At 44.5% G+C, this 18,426-nt stretch overlaps 1 protein-coding gene across 1 annotated transcript; it reads right to left on the reverse strand.

Annotated features, from left to right (window-relative positions):
- Nucleotides 1-345: 345 nt before the first annotated feature.
- NOTUM (notum, palmitoleoyl-protein carboxylesterase) lies at nt 346-18,225 on the reverse strand. Its single transcript, XM_082211055.1, has 11 exons — nt 17,833-18,225; nt 16,576-16,628; nt 15,117-15,212; nt 12,697-12,757; nt 11,663-11,721; nt 6,142-6,244; nt 4,392-4,583; nt 3,964-4,064; nt 3,100-3,247; nt 2,477-2,524; nt 346-1,626 (listed from the first exon to the last, which is right to left on the reverse strand). The coding sequence occupies exons 1-11, from the start codon at nt 18,171-18,173 to the stop codon at nt 1,320-1,322; spliced, it is 1,509 nt and encodes a 502-aa protein (XP_082067181.1). The 5' UTR covers nt 18,174-18,225; the 3' UTR covers nt 346-1,319.
- Between the last annotated feature and the right edge of the window lie 201 nt (nt 18,226-18,426).

Raw genomic sequence — 18,426 nt, forward strand, 5'->3', positions numbered from 1 at the left:
AAGTCCAGAGAGAAAAGGCTCAACCAGATGTGAGTTGGTTCTTGGAAATCAAGCCAGAGTTGACTGCAGAATATCTGCCAAGTCCTTGCCTGGTGTTGGAAGGAGTATGGAATTTGCATTAGCCCTCAACCCTGACAAGCATGGAAGCTTTTAATGACATAATGCTGCAACTAAAATTTAACAGCACAGAAGAAATGTGATGGGCTATTTCTGAGCAGTAACATCCATATACTTCAAAATCAGCTACTCCACTGTTAAGGGCAGAAATTATCTGGGATATCTCCAGGATCTGATTCACAGGTAAGGACACAGTCCTCTCTGAACAAAAGATGGAGAGAACGTAGGTGAGCAGGAAGGATAAAAGCTCTTTACTGAGGCTGTGGTTGATAATCTTTCCCCCTTTCACAAACAACAAGAAACATACTTCAAAAGAGTCATGGGGATCTAATAAACAATTTGAATAATAATAATAATAATAATAATAATAATAATAATGCCACTGCTGACCCTTGCCCTTTCTCACACATATGTGATCAGAAGGAAAACCTTTCCAAAGGAGAAGTATTTACAACTTTACAACAACATGTGAGCATATCTTGGGTCAGCCCTTATAAATAGCATTTACATATTAAAATAAATATTTTCACATTGCCAAAAAATAGCACAAGGTGTTTTTTTCTTCATTATTTAAAAAAATATGTTACAAAACAATATCATTAATCTTATATTTCTTGCTTATTTCTTTAAAAATTAATAAAAATCATTTTATAAAATAATACAAAAGTAAATTGAGTACAAGTTAAGTCCTTTTCTAGCCTGTGTGCTCGGTTTGTACATTATTATGTTACATTGTGAGATGCTGGCCTCCAGGAAGTCATATAATCAGCTATACCTTCATCATTTCTAATTGGACAAATAATCCAGTGCTTTTCTTTTCCCCCCAAAGCACCTTTTGTTGTCAGTCTCATGGTGTGAAAAGTTCTTGGAAAAGGCAAAAAGTATACAGTCCTTTTAACTCTGGAGAGGGTTCGTGATTTTCTATGCGCTCCCTGCAGACCGCTGGTGAATTATTGCAGACAGAGGTGACGCTTAGCTGAGACTGTCCCCTGAAGTAGAGGTAACATTTCAATCAACTGGTGTTCATTTTATCCTGATAATACTAACTGTGCCAGAGTGTGCGTGCATGACTTGTGCCTGTATGTGTCTGTGTAGATGCTTATGTTATGAAAGTGAGCAAGGAGGGTAGGAAGTTTGAGAGGGGAGCTAAAAGGCTCCTGCTCTATACGCAGTCATGCAGTCCTCCTTAGTGGAAAACTCTCCTAGCTACCACTACTCAGCATCCCCAGCAGTTTACTGGGCTCCAGACCCTGCTGCTGCGCCATCTTCTGCACATCAAACCCCATATGCATGAGAAACTGGATCACGTTCATCTCTTGTCCTGTGTACTGGTCCCGGATGGTAGGGCATGAGGGGTTGCAGTGTGGCCAGGGACAGCTGTCAATCAGATGGACAGGGCAGCCTTTCAGCGGAGCTTTCCCATTCTTGTTGCTGTCGTGGAGGCTGCGATCCCAGCAGTGCAGGGCGCGGGGTAAAGAGGTCCCTTTCACTTGGATGTCTGTCCAGTGACTGCAGACACAAACCACACAAGTTGCATCATTGCTATTGTTCATGTTCATTAGCGCTTAACCTTTCGCACGCTCCAAAATAGAAAGGCTGTGATCAGAAGAACAGCAGCTGCTCAAAATGGGATTCCGTCGACGAGTTCTGCTAGTGGAAGCTTGCAAAAAGTCTTCCACTAATGGGGTTCCTCCCTTCCCAGGTGCCCCACAAAATTGGATTGGGGAAGTTCAGGAGGAAACCCCCCCCCCCGAACAACAAAGGGGGAGAGGGATGGGGGGATTGTTCCATCTGGCAAGCTGAAATGCTTGTGCTGATGGAACAATTGCCACAGTGCTACCTTGATTTCCTCCCACTGGCCACCAAGAACATGGACCTATGTCACACGCAGGCATTATGCCATCGTGATGTGTCTGCAAGGAAGGGGACAGAGTAAGCTCTTGACAGATGCAGCACAGAAATAGTATCGGTGAGAATGTGGGCGTTCTGCAATGCTGCTGAAGTCTCTGCGTCATTCTTTCCAGAATCAAATACGAGATAACACAGGAGCCAACTTACATTGGCTCCTAGAGGGTTAAAGAAGTTCCTCAAGACACAGGAGCAATTACTTATGCTTATCAGGACCTTTTGCCATTTTCTCGTGAGCCTTTCCAAGTGGGTGGCTGGGGAACTGTCTTCCCTGCTGCTCTCTTCGGTACCAAGGCTGTAATCCTAACCCTACTTCCCTGCAAGTACATCCCACTGAATTCAATAGGACTTACTTCTCAGTAGACATGGCTAGGGCTGCACCGTAGCCCCCACAAATAGGAGAAAGTACAAAGCAAGAGGGAGAGTTCATCTCCCCAACCTAGGTACTTACTTGCGTGTGATGATCTCATGAGACAAACAAGCAGGAGCAAAGCTGGCACTGAAGCAGAAAAGAACAAGATATAGAATAGGTGTGATAGGAGCAATGCAAAATATTGATACATTTCCTTCCCAGCAACCCAGTCTTTGGTCATTCCTCACAATACGGCTTTGGGTATCCTTGTGTTTCATTTGTAGGGATAACTGTGACTGGACCTCCAATTATTTTTGGTGGCTTACCAAACAAACCAGATTCCTAACACAGAATGAATGTAGACAGTAAGTCGAGAATTTATCTGACAACGTGTCTTAGGCTAAGTCCACACTATACCTTTAAAGTGCATTCAAAAAACATTATTTCCCACAAAGAATTCTGGGCACCGTAGTTTACCCCTCACAGAGTTACAATTCCCAGCAGCCCTTAACAAACTACAGTGCCCAGAATTCTTTGAGGCAGGGAAAGGTGATTTAAATGTATAGCGTATATGTAGCCTTATTGTTAGGATATTGGAAGTTCTCAATTTAAAAACAAAACAAAAACCACACAGTGATCTTAAAAAGAATGTGGTTTCCAGACCACATATTTAGAAGAACATATCGGAAAGTATTTAGGAAAAGAGAAAAGGCAAGACTAACGTCACATCTTTAAGGGTGTTCCTAAGTTCACGACCCAAATTCTGGATGTATAGCCACTGCCCCTCCTGCACTGGCTGGCCAGTCAAATGTACATTGTCCACGGTGAGCTGGGCTTCATCAAAGAGCCACTGTACTATAAACACAGGACCTGCAGCAAGAAGAATTGAGGAAAGGTTTCCCCATTATCAGGGATGCAAACTTCCATTGGTTTAATCAGCTAAAACTTAAAATGCACAATTCTAGTCAGTGAGACATAAAATTAAGAATACAGTGGTACCTCAGGTTAAGTACTTAATTCGTTCCAGAGTACCGGACTTAACCTGAAACTGTTCTTAACCTGAAGCACCACTTTAGCTAATGGGGCCTCCTGCTGCCAACGCACCGCCGGAGCACGATTTCTGTTCTCATCCTGAAGCAAAGTTCTTAACCTGAAGCACTATTTCTGGGTTAGCAAAGTCTGTAACCTGAAGCGTATGTAACCTGAAGCGCGTGTAACCCGAGGTAGCACTGTACACTTGCTTATCTTTCAAGGTTATTTTGATTCTGGTGTGTTACTGCCATAGGGAATGGAATCCTTTCTTAATAGTAGGTTTTGTTTATAAAACTAAGTTGGCAGCGTTCCTTCAGCATCTCAAGGAATATCTATTCTGAGTGGTAATATTTATTCAAATCCAACAATTCACTTAGCTATTGCTACTGCTAAGCAACTGGGAGTCAGAAATTCTTCCTGTTAAAAGGCACATGACAACGTATCTTCAATGCGTTGACACTGCTGACCCTTGCTAACACTGATAATGAGGAATCTTCTGAAGCGCATTTCAGATCAGCAAACAGAAAGCAGAAAACTCTCCGTTTCATACTTACATCGCAGTGTGGGATAAATTTTATAGCCAAAGAAACAATTCCATTCCTCTCCCTCTTTAAACTGCATTTTGCAGCGTTCAGGAACAAGTCCGTTCCAATACCTGAAAGATGACATGATAACAAGAATTAATTACAGAAGCTTGTTCTACAGCGGAGATCCAAAAATGTGCAAGTTACAAAAATTACAGACAGCAGAGGGCAGCAAATCATACATTTCAGCAAGAAGAAAATTCTACTTGTCTTACTTTCGTGCCAGATTACTATACAGGGGACACCTTCTACTCAGCCACATTTCATTAATATTATTTCTTTACCAAATAGAACTTCATCAGCTAAAGGTAATAGATACTTCTTATAATTACAAAAAGAAAGGAAGACTAGGTGTCTCTGCCCAGTCTTGAAAAGGATACTTTAGAATACTTCAGTACCTAATTCCTCTCCTTATGGCTTCTGTAGGGGCGCAGGTTATGGTATCAATGCAGTCTGTTCTACGATACTGTTTATTGTCCAAGAACCATCCAGAGTCTGCAAGGCCACGGACCTGAATCCCAGGATACCCCATCTCTTCCAGCTGCTCGGCTACTCGATCTACATTCAGGAGCACCCCCGTTCCACCAGCACTGCAACGACAGCATCAGTCTTTCAAATGAGACTGTAACACATCCACAGACATATTCAGGATTGCTTACAGAAGGGCCATGACTCTCTAAACACCTGCCATCCACATCTGAATTCATAGGGTGCTCTTCTAGTGTGCCTTTTGTAAATTGTGCTCATTTGCATTTTATTATTTAACAAAAATTAATGCTTGATTGTAATTAAACCTTTAAACTTATATATTGGCTATATTCCAAAGATGCTTCAGACAAATAAAACTGCACAGAACACTATGGCCATTTTGATTTGTTAAGGAATGTGGCAAGACAGGAAGCTACTGAATAAAAGAATGGGGATGGTGCCAATCCTGCCTTAGAGGGCTGCATTATCTTAACAGTGCAATCCTATGCATGCAGCTTGCTCCCATGTAAAAGGGTCAGAATTGCAACCTTAATGCACCTTCCAACTCTAGAATCCCATTTTCTAGCCATTAAAGGAGTGCTTGGAAAACCTAACCCAGGGGTCAGCAACATTTTTCAGCCATGGGCCGGTCCACCGTCCCTCAGACCATGTGGACTATATTTTGGAAATAAATATATGAACAAATTCCTATGCCCCACAAATAACCCAGAGATGCATTTTTAATAAAAGCACACATTCTACTCATGTAAAAACATCAGGCAGCCCCCCCCAAATAACCCAGAGAGTCTACTAATTTAAAAACACGCTGATTCCTGGACCGTCCGTGGGCCAGATTCAGAAGGTGACTGGGCCGGATCCGGTCCCCGGGCCTTAGGCTGCCTACCCCTGGCCTAACCTAACAAGATGACTTCTTGGAAGAGACAGTGGCTGCTTGTGGGATCTACTTTGGATTTCAATAAAATCCTGCTATCACTGGAGACAGGTGCAAAAGATACTCACTTGGACATTTTGTCACTGAACTGCTTATGAGTACAAGATTCTATCCTAGGTATCATAACTGGTCTGGGCTCACAGTTCCCCCATATAAAAATCCGTTGCTGGTTCTCCCAAGTTTTATTTCAGCATTCTAATTTGATGGGGGAAGGGGGCGACTCATTTGGTGATTGCTACTGTTAAACAATTGAAAGTCTAAAATCCTTGCTGATCTACTGCCATTCAACCCAGAGATCTACCACTTTAAGCTAGTGAGCTGTATCACCTGCTGGAAGGTTAATTTGAGGAGAATAAACTCAAGCACCTTGACATCAAAATATTCCACTACCCAAATGTAATAACCAGTTCAGATACCCCCCCCCCCCCCCAGTATTACGGCATCGGTTGTGGATATTACTGGAATCTCACACAGAAGTCTCCCTTCTTTCCTCACCCAAAAGTGCTGCTACTGTTCAAGAAGCATATTGAAATGCATCTTCTAACACCACAAAGTAGGACAATCACAAATATGCAGAAATCAAGATAATGGTAGCCTTTGTTAACTTCAGCACTTTTTGGGCAAGGGGGCCTGTGGTATAAAAGTCATGCCCATCACCAACAAGTCGATCGGCAATCTTCCCCCATAGACACACACACACTTTCTAGACAGTCCTTGTATACACGCACCTGCTTCCTGCTAGTAGGAGGACTTTGGCATTCCCAAGACCTTTTCCCACCAACTCTTTTACAACCTCTTGAATGATAAGGGCACCCATGAAGACAAATTCATCTGTGGGGAGGAGGAAAAGAAAAAAAGTTCACAGTAAACAAAATTGCTTAGGCTGCAGTTTAGTTAAAACATTTTCCCATTCCTCTCCACTGAAGGCTTGCGGCTTATATGAATTGGAAGAACAGACAACATCTTTATTGAGTCTCAGACTAGGACCTGGGAGAGCAGGTCACCACTCAGACATGAAGCTCCCTGGGTAACCTTGGGTCACGCAGTATCTCTCAGCCTAACCTTGTTGCAAGGATGAAATGGAGTGGGGAGAACCGTGGGTGCTGCCTTGAACTCCTTGAAGGGGAGGCAGAATTTAAATGTACAGTGGTACCTCGCAAGACGAATGCCCCGCAAGACGAAAAACGCGCAAGACGAAAGAGTTTTCCATTTCTTGAGTCGTTCCGCAAGACGAATTTCCCTATGGGCTTGCTTCCCAAGACGAAACGCCTTGCGAGTTCGTTTCCTTTTTCTTAAAGCCGCTAAGCCGTTAATAGCCGCTAAGCCGTTAATAGCTGCTAAGCCGCTAATAGCCGCTAAGCCTCTAAGCCACTAATAGCCGTGCTTCGCAAGACGAAAAAACTGCAATACGAAGAGACTCGCGGAACGGATTAATTTCGTCTTGCGAGGCACCACTGTAATTAAATTTTGTTTTTAAAAATAGTTCTGTTGCAAACAAAATTCTGTGGGAACACGGCTGGTGCTTGTGGGTCTAGCCAGTACCTCAGGTGTACTGAGAGGAATTAACAAAGTGCCACAGCAATTGTTCCATCAGCATGAGCATTTCAGCTTTCCAGACAGAACCATTTCCCCCTCTCTTTCTCTTGCAAACTGTCCCGGCTTGCCCTTCCGATACGTCTCCGCCAAGGCAATTTCGTGGGAGAGAGGAAAGTCCCACTTCACAAGCAGAGGCTTTTGTGTGGGTTTCTGCTAGCAGAACTCAGTACCGTATTTTTCGCTCTATAACACGCACCTGACCATAACACGCACATCGTTTTTAGAGGAGGAAAACAAGGGAAAAAATATTCTGAATGAAACAGTGGACGTATCATTTTTGTGCTTCATGCTGTGGCCACAGACATGTGATCTGATGGTGAATTTGGGGTGACCCAATGCAAAAATCCTGAGGATCCATGTGGACCCATACTTTTTAACCACGTTTTTGCACCATTGCAGCCCCAGGCAACAGTGGGTGCGTGATTTTTTTTGGGGGGGGACAGGCTGTAGCCATGGACATGCTATGTGCTCTGATGGTGAATTTTGGCTGACCCAATGCAAAGATCCTGAGGATCCATGTGGATCCATGCTTTGTAACCACGTTTTTGCACCATTGCAGCCCCAGGCAACAGTGGGTGCGTGATTTTTTTTTGGGGGGGCAGGCTGTAGCCATGGACATGCTGTGTGCTCTGATGGTGAATTTGGGGTGACCCAATGCAAAGATCCTGAGGATCCATGTGGATCCATGCTTTGTAACCACATTTTAAGTGGGGAGGGAAGGAAAAACACAGAAGGCTAAGAATGCAGGAGAGGGCTATAACGTGAGGAAAGGAAGGCAAAAGTTCCCCCCCACCCACCCACACAAGCCAGCCAGCGTGTGCTCTCTCTCTCTCTCTCTCTCCCTCTTTAAATGGAAGAAAGCATATTTGAATGCTGTGTGTCTCCAAAAACAAAAAGCAGGAAGTCAAATCAGAATTTTAAGCCGAACCTGTAATCTCTCTTCCCTTCACAAACATTGTTCCTCCGGAGCAGGGAGAGGATAGAAGGACGGACGCTCTGCTTTCCCCTCTACTTGCCTGGAGGGGAGGGGCTTTCCCTGCTCTTTGTTCCGTTTGAGCAAACACAGCAAGGAAACAGAAGGGCGGGCAGTAAGACCCTGAGGCAGAATGCAGGAAACCTGCCACTTCCTCTCTTCAGGCTTCCCTTCTCCCTGAAGCGCGGTTTGATTTTTGCCTCATTTTTCGGCTCCAGGGACCACACATTCGCTCCATAACACGCACAGACATTTCCCCTTCCTTTTTAGGAGAAAAAATCTGCGTGTTATAGAGCGAAAAATACGGTATCTTTCGTTACCTGATGTCTCAGCCCTAAAATCACTAGAACGTAATTTTGCACAAGGTTCTATCTCCCATCTCTGAAATGCTACCACCTCTAGGCAAAAGACAGAACAGCAGCTCAACAACCTTCCACAGCATAAGAAGTAAAGATCCATTATTATTGGTTTTTGATTTACCTATGTGGTGAAAGCTTACGCCATAGGGGAACTGTCAAGTTTTTAATGTATCAGAAATCCCTTTGTTGTCTTTAAGGCAAAGAGAAAAGATACACACACAGCCTAAAACGGTGACAACCAATCCTGGCTCTCTGAAGTTACACAAGGCCAGTGGAAGCACTGCAGTTCAAATTTATAGCTACCATGGAGCTCACCTGAGGACCAATGCTACAAGATCAGCAGCGTAAGGGGGGAAAAACAATATCCTTTGTTCCTGAAGTATTTCAAGAAACTCTTTCTTAAGGAAATACAGATAAGGCAGTTGAATCTGCTCACCCTCTCAATACTGGTGGCTCAAATAACTTCCTCTATCGATGTCTCTGAAGTCAAGGCAGTAGATCTGCTCAACCCACTTCAAAAATGCTGACTGACTGAAATAGTCTGTTGGAATAAAGGATATTGTTTTTTTTCTTCTCTTCTCTGTCCTTTTTTATGTCAGAAATGCTTCATTGAACCAGATGTTAATCTTGTACTGTTATAAGAGGCAGGATTGTGAAATGTTAAGTATTCCCATGCAGGACCATTATGTTGTGATACATTATTAGTAGGGTAAAAGAGACAGCACCCCTGTGCCTCTAAACCAGTGTTTCCCAACCGCTGGGCCGTATGGCCTCCTGGGCCCCTCCCAGGATAGTCTACAGGGGCCACAGGTGAAAAATGTGTAAAGGAGGGGCACAACACAAGGCTAGGGGGCCACAGTAGGAAGTGAGAAATAAATAATTCTTTATTAATCCTGATTGGCTAGCTATCCGCTTGGCCAATCACAAGCAGGTCAGGTAAGTACGGTGGTGGGGTAGAAGTGGGTAAGTCTGGCCATTGCCAGAGCTGCTTGTTGCTGTTGCCAGTGCTGGGCCAGACTCTGCGAGGTGCAGGATGCAATCCACCCCAGCGTCTAGCCGGATCGGGGCCTTTGGATGTTGCCTAGGGGTGCAGGGCCCGTCAGCAGTGTTAGCCCGGCTCTGCAAGGCATGGGGTGAAATCCATCCCAGCGCCTAGCCAAGCGGGATCATCTGGTGCTGCTGACTAAAGGTAAAGGTAAAGGGACCCCTGACCATTAGGTCTAGTCGTGGCCAACTCTGGGGTTGCAGAGCTCATTTCGCTTTATTGGCCGAGGGAGCCGGCGTACAGCTTCCGGGTCATGTGGCCAGCATGACTAAGCCACTTTTTGCGAACCAGAGCAGCACACGGAAACACCGTTTACCTTCCTGCCGGAGCAGTACCTATTTATCTACTTGCACTTTGATGTGCTTTCGAACTGCTAGATTGGCAGGAGCAGGGACCGAACGACAGGAACTCACCCCGTTGCAGGGATTCGAACCGCCGACCTTCTGATTGGCAAGTCCTAGGCTCTGTGGTTTAACCCACAGCACCACCCGTATCCGTGCTGCTGACTAGCATCTAGTAAATAACTAAGTGTCTATTCAGAAAAAAAACGCACTGAGTTCAGTGGGCCTTACACCCAGGTAAGGGTGTGTGGGACTATAGTGTTTTATCTAGGCAGCCAGAGCTCCTCCAGGTGACAAGATCTTTTTGCACCAGATTAGTGCTTTTAAAAATTCTCCCATATATATATAGAACTCCCCGTGCACCTTTTGGACTGTCTTTAGGTTTCCCCTTCTGTGTCAGATGACTGGGGTCAAATAAATGTTGTTTACTTTTTATAACACATGGAAGATGGATCTCCTTTGGGAGGTTCTGAACTGTCCTTCCTTGGAGGTTTCTAAGCAGAGGTTGGGTGGCCATCTGTCATGGATGCTTTAGCTGAGTTTCCTATGTTGCAGGGGGTTGCACTAGAAAGATGGGGTCCAGTGGCGTAGCGTGGGGGGTGCAGGGGGGCCGGCCGCACCGGGCGCAACATCTGGGGGTTAGGGTTAGGGGCGCAAATCCACGGGTTAGGGGGCGCAAATTACTTGCCTTGCCCCGGGTGCTGACAACCCACGCTACACCACTGATGGGGTCCCTTCTAGCTCTATGACACTATGTTTTTCTGCTTCAACAATATTTCATTATGTTCCTATCATTTTATGTACCGGTAATTGTATTTTGTATAAATCATAAATAATGCATATTCTATTTACAAACAAAACATTTAAATAGCTACCTTTCTACTGGTAGGATGGAGGGGGGCATGGGCGTAGCCAGGGTTTAAGCTGGGGGAGAGAGCCTTAGATTTGTAATGATTTTTACTTATTTGGGGGGGCAGCTGCCCCCCCTCCTTGGCTACACCAGAGGGGGGCGCAGGAAGGAAACAGGATTGGAAATGGGCCATGGTCGGAAAAAGGTTGGGAAACACTGCTCTAAACCACCTTGTAGAAGAGGGAATTTCAGCAGGTGGACCTTGTCATGCCTGCTTCTGAAGCTCCCTCTCCTGCAAGGGTATCCAAAGTTCATGAGGGAGCCCAATTTTTTTACCAGAGGCACCCGAGAAGCCAAGGTATCAGCAGTTGCCACCAAGAGGAAAACAGTCATCCTGAAGAGACCAGTGAATTAATGAGAGGAAAGGACTATAATAGGATTCAGATTTGAACTGCTGCAGCTGTGGGGAAACCACTGCCCTTCCAGATGTTGCTTAACTGCTGCTCCCATTATCCATGGCCATTGACTGCGCTTGCAGGAGCTGATGGGAGTTGCAGATTAGTAACATCTGAAGAGCCAAAGCTTCCCCAAACTTGACCTACTGAGCCAACGATGCTGGTAGCCCCAAACTTTTGAACTGCATTTAGGTCAACATCTATCAAAATAAAGTTTTCTTCTGGCCTCTCTGTGTTGTTTTTTTGTGATAGGTTTAGGTGATCAAGTCCCTCAAACCCATCCTTGGGAGCATTCATGATTCAGTCTGTGAATCCTGGCATTGTTTAGTTCTTCCCTACCAAATCCTGGCTGCTGCGGGGGGAGTGGGGGACATTTAGCTAAACAGACTGGCTGGGCCTCAGACATTCAGGATGCAGCTATTCCCTTCAGGCTACTGCTGCATGATGGGGCTCTGAACCATGACAAAGCAGAGTTAGCAAGCGGATGTTTTATCCGGAGAATATTTATTATTCCTTCCTGCCCATTGGCAAGAACCATTTCTTCATTTGCATAACTGTAGAGAAGTTGGGCCATATCCCCTTTAATGCATAATGTCTGTCTGGCAGCAGGAGCCTATCAGAAGCACTCACTTTTCTCAATCCTGGCAGAGGCTCCGCTCCAGACATCGCTTGAGCAATAGGGGATGAAACTGCAAGAGACAAGAGATATGTGAGCGCCATTATTCCTCTGACATGCAGGGAGGGGTGAAGCAGGGGTCAAGCAAATTAAACCCAAAGGGAGTCGGAAAGAGAGCAATTTCATGCCCATTCAAATCTCATGGTACCAGCTGGATACTCCCAGAAAGAACTCACTCAAGGAGCACTGTGTTTGTTTAATGGACATTAACAGTGTGTTTTACACTTTGCAAAGCAGGCACATATCCCTGTGTACCACTGTCATGATAAAGGCATAAAGCCTGAAAAGGAAACACACATGCCCAAATGCAGATATATGTCACAGCCTGCAGCTTGGTGCATGTCCACAGCACGCATGGAGACATGTGCCAGCCCCTTACATACTGCCAGTGCTTGCTACGGCAACCATGTCATACTTTTAAGTAGTCCCAAACCCTTATCTGCCCACCATGTTCCTACATCGATGAAGAAGCTTTTGGGGGGTATTCTTGTTTTCTCCATCTAGTTTCTCTTCCCGAATATAATGCAAATGAAGGCATGGTAGCATCTTTGCTCCACCCAGTACCTCCTGTGTCTACCACTAGGGTTGGGACTGTGAGACACATCAGCACCAGCCACCCAGTGAAGACTTCCTGGACTATATAGAACTCTAGCTGCTTCAATAGCCAGGAGATTTGACTATATAGGATGGCATTTGCTGGAACATCAGAGAACAAAGGGATGGTGGGCTTTTTGCTTTGCTGTAGTGACATTTGTATCACCATCTCTTTCATTGTGTTTGAAATATATTGTAAGCCGCCTTGAAAACTTTGGTTAGTAGATGGGGTACAAATACCCTCAAATAAACAAACTGAAGTTGTCAATTATGCTATCCTACCCATTTTGACATTTTACAGCCACAAAGGACTTTGATTCCAGTCCCTGTATATTGCTTGCTTCATCACATCCGTTGTGTTCCTCCCAATTCACACAATCATTCCCCTACTTACACCATGTTTGCATTCCACCAGTGTGGATTTTCCTCTGGTTGCGATGACAGAATACCAGTTCCTGTAGATGGGAGAATAAAAATATATTAAAAAAGAAAAACATCTGTCAGATATCAAAGCAGCAATGTGTGGAGAACATTTGAAAGTAACAGAATAGCAAAAGATCCTAAAGAGGCAAGGACTTTGTATACGTATCTCCAAGGACAGACCTTTAGTCTGGCCCATGTCTTATGTATGTGGGTCTCAGCATTTGCAATAATAAAATGCAGACAATAAATCATTTCCTAGTTTCTCAGAATTTAAAAGAATACAGTGTATCCAATAAATCATCCCCTAATGTATCCATGTTTGTGCCATTAAAGGAATAGATAAGAGGAAGGGAATCAAGAAAGAGAGGCTGAGGGAAAATGATACAAATTATACACTTCCCAAACTGACACTCTAAAATTTCAAATTAGAAGCCAATTCCTACTCCAGGCAAATAAGCAGATGCATACACGTAGCATCATAGAGTTGGACATTTCACTAGAGTATGAAGTACACAAGAATTAAAGATCTAGGATCCCTATCTTCTTTTCAAATCTCTCCACGCAAAGAGACAACAGAATTATACAGAATTTTTTTAAGAACAGGAACAGGAACTTGTGATCCTCTGGAAATTGTTGAACTACAATGCTTATCAGCCTGGATAGCTCAGCTGGTTAGAGTGTGGTGCTGATAGTGCCAAGGTTGCAGGTTCGATCCCCGTATGAGACAGCTGCATATTTCTGAATTGCAGGAGGTTGGACCAGATGATCCTCAGAGTCCCTTACAATTCTATGATTCTATGCAGCCTTTCTCAACCTTGGGTCCCCAGATGTTTTTGGCCTACAACTCCCATCATCCCTGACCACTGGTCCTGTGAGCTAGGGATCATGGGAGTTGTAGGCCAAAAACATATGGGATCATGGGAGTTGTAGGCCAAAAACATATGGGGACCCAAGGTTGAGAATTGTTGCATCAGATAATCCCTGTCCATTGGCCTTGCTGGTTGGGGCTGATGGGAAATTGGAGTTCCACACATCTGGAAGATAACAGGATGCGGAAGACTGAATTAGGCAGTGAGGTCCCAACACCAACCGTAAGTGCTGGCCAAAAACCAATACTCATAGCTGTCAACGTTTCTCTTTTTTTAAAGGGAAATTCCCTTATTCTGAATAGGATTCTTTGCAAGAAAATGGAAAAGTTGACAGCTATGCCAATACCTGATCCCAGCCCCCATGGCTGCCAGCTGTTTTTCTGAACTAGTACTTATTCCTGTGATGATGTAAATGTGCTAAGCAAGGAAAATAACAGACAGCTTTAGCCTTCCTGTGTGTCTGCTCACAATGTGGCATCTACTTCATCCTCCCTGAATGGATGTTTGTGTTTCCTGGAGCCATAGAGATGAATGCAGTCTTGAACAAGCCTCTGGTATAATTTGCTTAACAGGTCTCTCTGCATATCTTGAAGATTTATGGCTTATTTATGAGATTTACAACTCATTGCAATCCCTACAGGCAACTGATGAGGGAGTCACTATCATCGCTGCCCACTTTACTGAAGGTACAGACACAGAAAGTGTTCATGGGTCGCTATTCCCAGGTGTGTTCTTCCCCCAGGTGTCCAATACACTTCCAATAAGGTGGCTTTTCACCATTAAAAATAATGATAACTATTTATAAAAGGACAATACAGAGAAAAACAGAAAGAATCAAAACTAAAAGAGGGGGAGAAAACTGATGCAGGACTTAAAAAGAAAAAAGAAATTATCTTCAGTTCTCATTCACATTGTTTGAATATGTGCTGCCCTGCTGTCAGATGCAATATAAATTAGCATTCCTGATTTCTAGAAACAGTTTAAGTCCATTTTTACAACGATTTGAATTTTTAATGCCATTTCCCACACAGAGGTATCCAAGCCAAGAATAGGAAGACAATGAAAGGAACACTTATCAAAGCATCACCGTAAAAGCCTACTAAAAAATTATTTCAAAATGCGACATAGCAGTCCAGATAAAACACTTCATTTCAATAATACTCACACTGTAACAACATCTCATTACAATATGTTAACTGCCCTTATATCAGGTCTGGGCAGCATACCCTCCGATAAGTGCACCCTCAGATCTGCAAAGAAAGCTCTGTTCCACGATCCTTCCTTAAGTGTAGATAAGTCAGCAATGCTAGGGCACAGGGCTGGACTTTCTCCACAGTGGCAACTGCACCATGAAGTGTCTCCTCTGTTTGATTTAAAATGGCATTATGGAATGCTGCTTCACTGCTGTCATGGTTTTGACTTAATGGAGCAGGAAGGCACTCCAGTAAAATAAAACATAGAAAGTAGAAGCAATATATAATTAATAGAGTAAATCCCAGGTTGGTGAGAATAAAGAATTTACCAGTTCTGGTAGTGGGCCACTCCTTGGAGCTCATAAGTCTCCTCATTGTTTCATACCGGGTGTTGCAGTTCTCTCTGTTGAAGCAGTACCAGCCTCCTGATTCAGAAAAGAAACAAAGCAAGAATCGGATAGTGTCCATTTCTTCCTGTTTCACTTATTACATCTTTTCAGACTGTAATTTGCATATGAAACTATTAGTGTCATTAAATTAATTGAAGGAATTTATTTTTTTACTCATCCTGGTTCCACAGAGTAGGATTTATAATGCAGAGGGATTTTTAAAAAGCATAATAACACTTACATGATATCCAGCATAATGTGATAGTGGGATCCTGTTGTGACTTTAAGACTGTGATACTATGCTTGCTTCCCTCCAAGTAACCCAACTGAACACAGTGTTCCTTACTTATGAGTAAGCATGCGCAGGATTACATTGCACAGTGCTATCTCTGAATATAGTGTAATTTAAAAGCAGTATGTGCTGTAAAATAAAAAGCCACTTACAGCATAAGGCTTTTCAAAAGGTAGGTTGCCATCATTTCCAAAGCATGATCTGCTCCTATGAACATTTTGCTAACTTCCACAAGCCTCTTCAGAAACATCTAACTTTCCTGACAATTAATCTGATGCCTTCCGGTTTTAGATCTAGCCAAACTTATACTTAATCTTCTGAGGAGCCTGAAAAGGCACGTCCAACCTTTCAGCCAGGCCTGGATTGGCACTATTATGCAGAAGCACCCAAAAAATTTTGTTTCTCTATGTGGATCCATCTACAGTACCTCACATGTGTTTAGTACCAATTACCCAAAGAACAGTACTTCTGTAAACTGCAGAGAATTCTGTGGCTGAGATGTTTGCATGGTCCAAAGCATGCAAAACGTTTGTTTATTTTAGTAACAAACACTCTAGCAAGAAGTAATTATGTTAATAATGATAAATCTTAGCCACAGTTTCATATGGTCACTTGCAAAATTTCCAAAACACTGTTTCTTGGAGCACAGTAGCATCGAATAAAATGGGACATTTCCAAACAGATGATGAGTTCAGGACCGGAATATAAGTACCATATTACGCAGAAGAAAATTAGAGAAAACAGCATATATGTGTAGACCAAAATCTGTTTGGAGACTTACTGCATGTATGCATTGAAACCTAGGAAATACAACGCCAAAAGTAACACTGCAAGCAAACAACAGCAAGAAGTAGATTGACTAAGTAGCTTTGATTAAAGTTTGGTGAGTAGTTAGGCTGCCAGCAAACCTCCAGGTGGCATGGCATATGAAACCGTAAAAAGGGGGAAAGGATGGAGACATTGGTTATAGTGAAGGCAGCCAGCACTCGCTGTAAGTCTTTGAAGAAAGCAGCTGGGAAGCTCTTCCGCCATCCCTCAACTTTTTACAAAAAGAGCCTAAAATGATTGAACTTTGCTTAAATAAATTAAAAGAAAACTCAAGCTCACCTTCCAGGAAAAGCAGCCACCTTCTACTGCCTTTCGATTCTTTGAGGTAGTAGCTAAAATAAAAACAAACAGAAGGCAGCGTGAACTTAATTAGGGAGACTGGCTCACTCAGCCACAAGCCCTTTGATACACCAACTCATTATAATATCAAGAGGGTTACATAAAATACTTGGTTAAAGAACAAGAGAAAGAAACAGGACGGCTGTCAGAGGAGCTCCAAACGAAGTCTGATCAAAGGGCCTTCTCGGGGATCCTGAGCCAGGCTTTCATCTTGCTCCAAAATAAATGCATTAAACAAATTCCTAGCATTCCTAAGTATTTCCAGGCAGGAAAGAGTTATTCCACCTGTTACTGGCTGCGTTCTTAGCAAAGGCCACATGGTGGAAGCAGAGCTTGAACACTAGGAAGGATTGTTTCAGCACTTTTGAAGTACTAAGGAGCAGAGAGGGACCAGCAAATGGTATTAATAGTAAACAGTTGTGTGCGTGCTCTGTCAAGCATCCCCTCGGCAGAAATGGTGCTTTACAAAGAAGCGGGTGATGTTATCCATGTTTGCTCAGCACATACACAGAGCGTCTGCGTGGAGCTAGTTTGAGAACTCACAGAGTTCTTGTTTCAGAAAGCAGCTCCTACTAGAGGGGCTGTGGTAGCTGAACTGAGATCTAAACGAAACAGGGGCACCGCAGAGCTTCAATGACTATTCTACAGAGTTCCAAGGAACTATACTGCTGGGAGATAACTTTTTTTATCTACTCTGCTTTGCAAAGTCCCTGATTTCTGGACTAGAGCATATTCCTCGGAATAAGGGAGAGCTACTAACTTGAGACTACTGTATAAGGAAATCTAGTAAATACAAGGAACTAAAGTGATGAGGGAGAATAAGAAAAAAAAAAATAGGTGCATTCAGAAACGTCTTCTCTTCCTACTACCCACTTCTACAGGGGTCTTTTGCTTTGTCTGCCCTCAGGCACAGGTTTAAGAGTAAGTTCATCTCTTAGTGGTATGAACTTGAGAAAAGAAAAACTGTTAGGCACGGAACGGGAGAGCCCAAAAGCACACGCCGATGGAAGTGGCCATGGGTTTGTGTGCACAAATAAAGAGAGAGCAAAGCAGCAGAGGGGATGGAGAAGGGCTCTATTTTCTGAGAAGTTTCTTCGCTTCCTACTAGCCACGAAGATAGGCTAAGGGGAGGTGCCTGAAGGGCCAGGGACGAAGCAAGGAGATCGCAGAAGGGTCAGGCATGGAATGTGCACTCACCCGGCGGGGCTGCCGTCGTTGCAGGTGACCGAGCTGTTGAGCAGCATGTGCAGCCTCAGCCCCTGGTGCAGATTCTGCGCCGAGCAAGGGTACAGCGACTGCGCCAGGCTCTTGATCTGAGCCATGAAACTGTCCATATTGCCCTCCACAGCGGTAAAGTCCAATGGGAAGCTCTCCACCGGCTGCCCAGCCGCCTCGCTCCGCTCCCGAGCCGCTGCTGGTTGTTGTTGCTGCTGCTGCTGCTGCTGCCCACGCCGCCTCCAGCTTTTCCTGCCCTCCCCGCCGGGGCCCCAGTGCAGCAGCCCCAAGAGCAGCAGCATCTGCACGGCCCCTCTGCCCATGGCGACGCGGAGCCACCTGTTGGGAAGGAGGAGAGGGAGCCGGTGAGCGCAGCCCGCCGCTTTGCTGGACGGCCGATCGGCGCTCGCTCGCCTGGCCTCGGGCTGCTGCTGCTGCTGCTGCGACGGCAGAAGCAGCGGAGAGGTGCGCGCTCTGCCCCTGGCGGCGCTTGGCGGGCGGCGCTTGGCGGGCTTTCGGTTGGGGGGCTCCGGCCTGTGCCTGCTCCTCGCCTCGCCGAGGGTCTGGCAGCTCTGG

Source organism: Podarcis vaucheri, assembly GCF_965113315.1.
Source record: "Podarcis vaucheri genome assembly, chromosome: 2".
NCBI classification, from domain to species: domain Eukaryota; kingdom Metazoa; phylum Chordata; class Lepidosauria; order Squamata; family Lacertidae; genus Podarcis; species Podarcis vaucheri.

What these genes read in the sequence shown, in the direction of transcription:
- NOTUM (XM_082211055.1), bottom strand. Translation starts at nt 18,173, where the DNA reads ATGGGCAGAGGGGCCGTGCAGATGCTGCTGCTCTTGGGGCTGCTGCAC. An exon ending in TGGTGGAATGCAAACATGGT is followed by an intron (nt 11,722 to 12,696) that starts GTAAGTAGGGGA and finishes TGTCTCTTGCAG; the next exon opens with TTTCATCCCCTATTGCTCAA. An exon ending in CTCCTACTAGCAGGAAGCAG is followed by an intron (nt 4,584 to 6,141) that starts GTGCGTGTATAC and finishes CTGTCGTTGCAG; the next exon opens with TGCTGGTGGAACGGGGGTGC.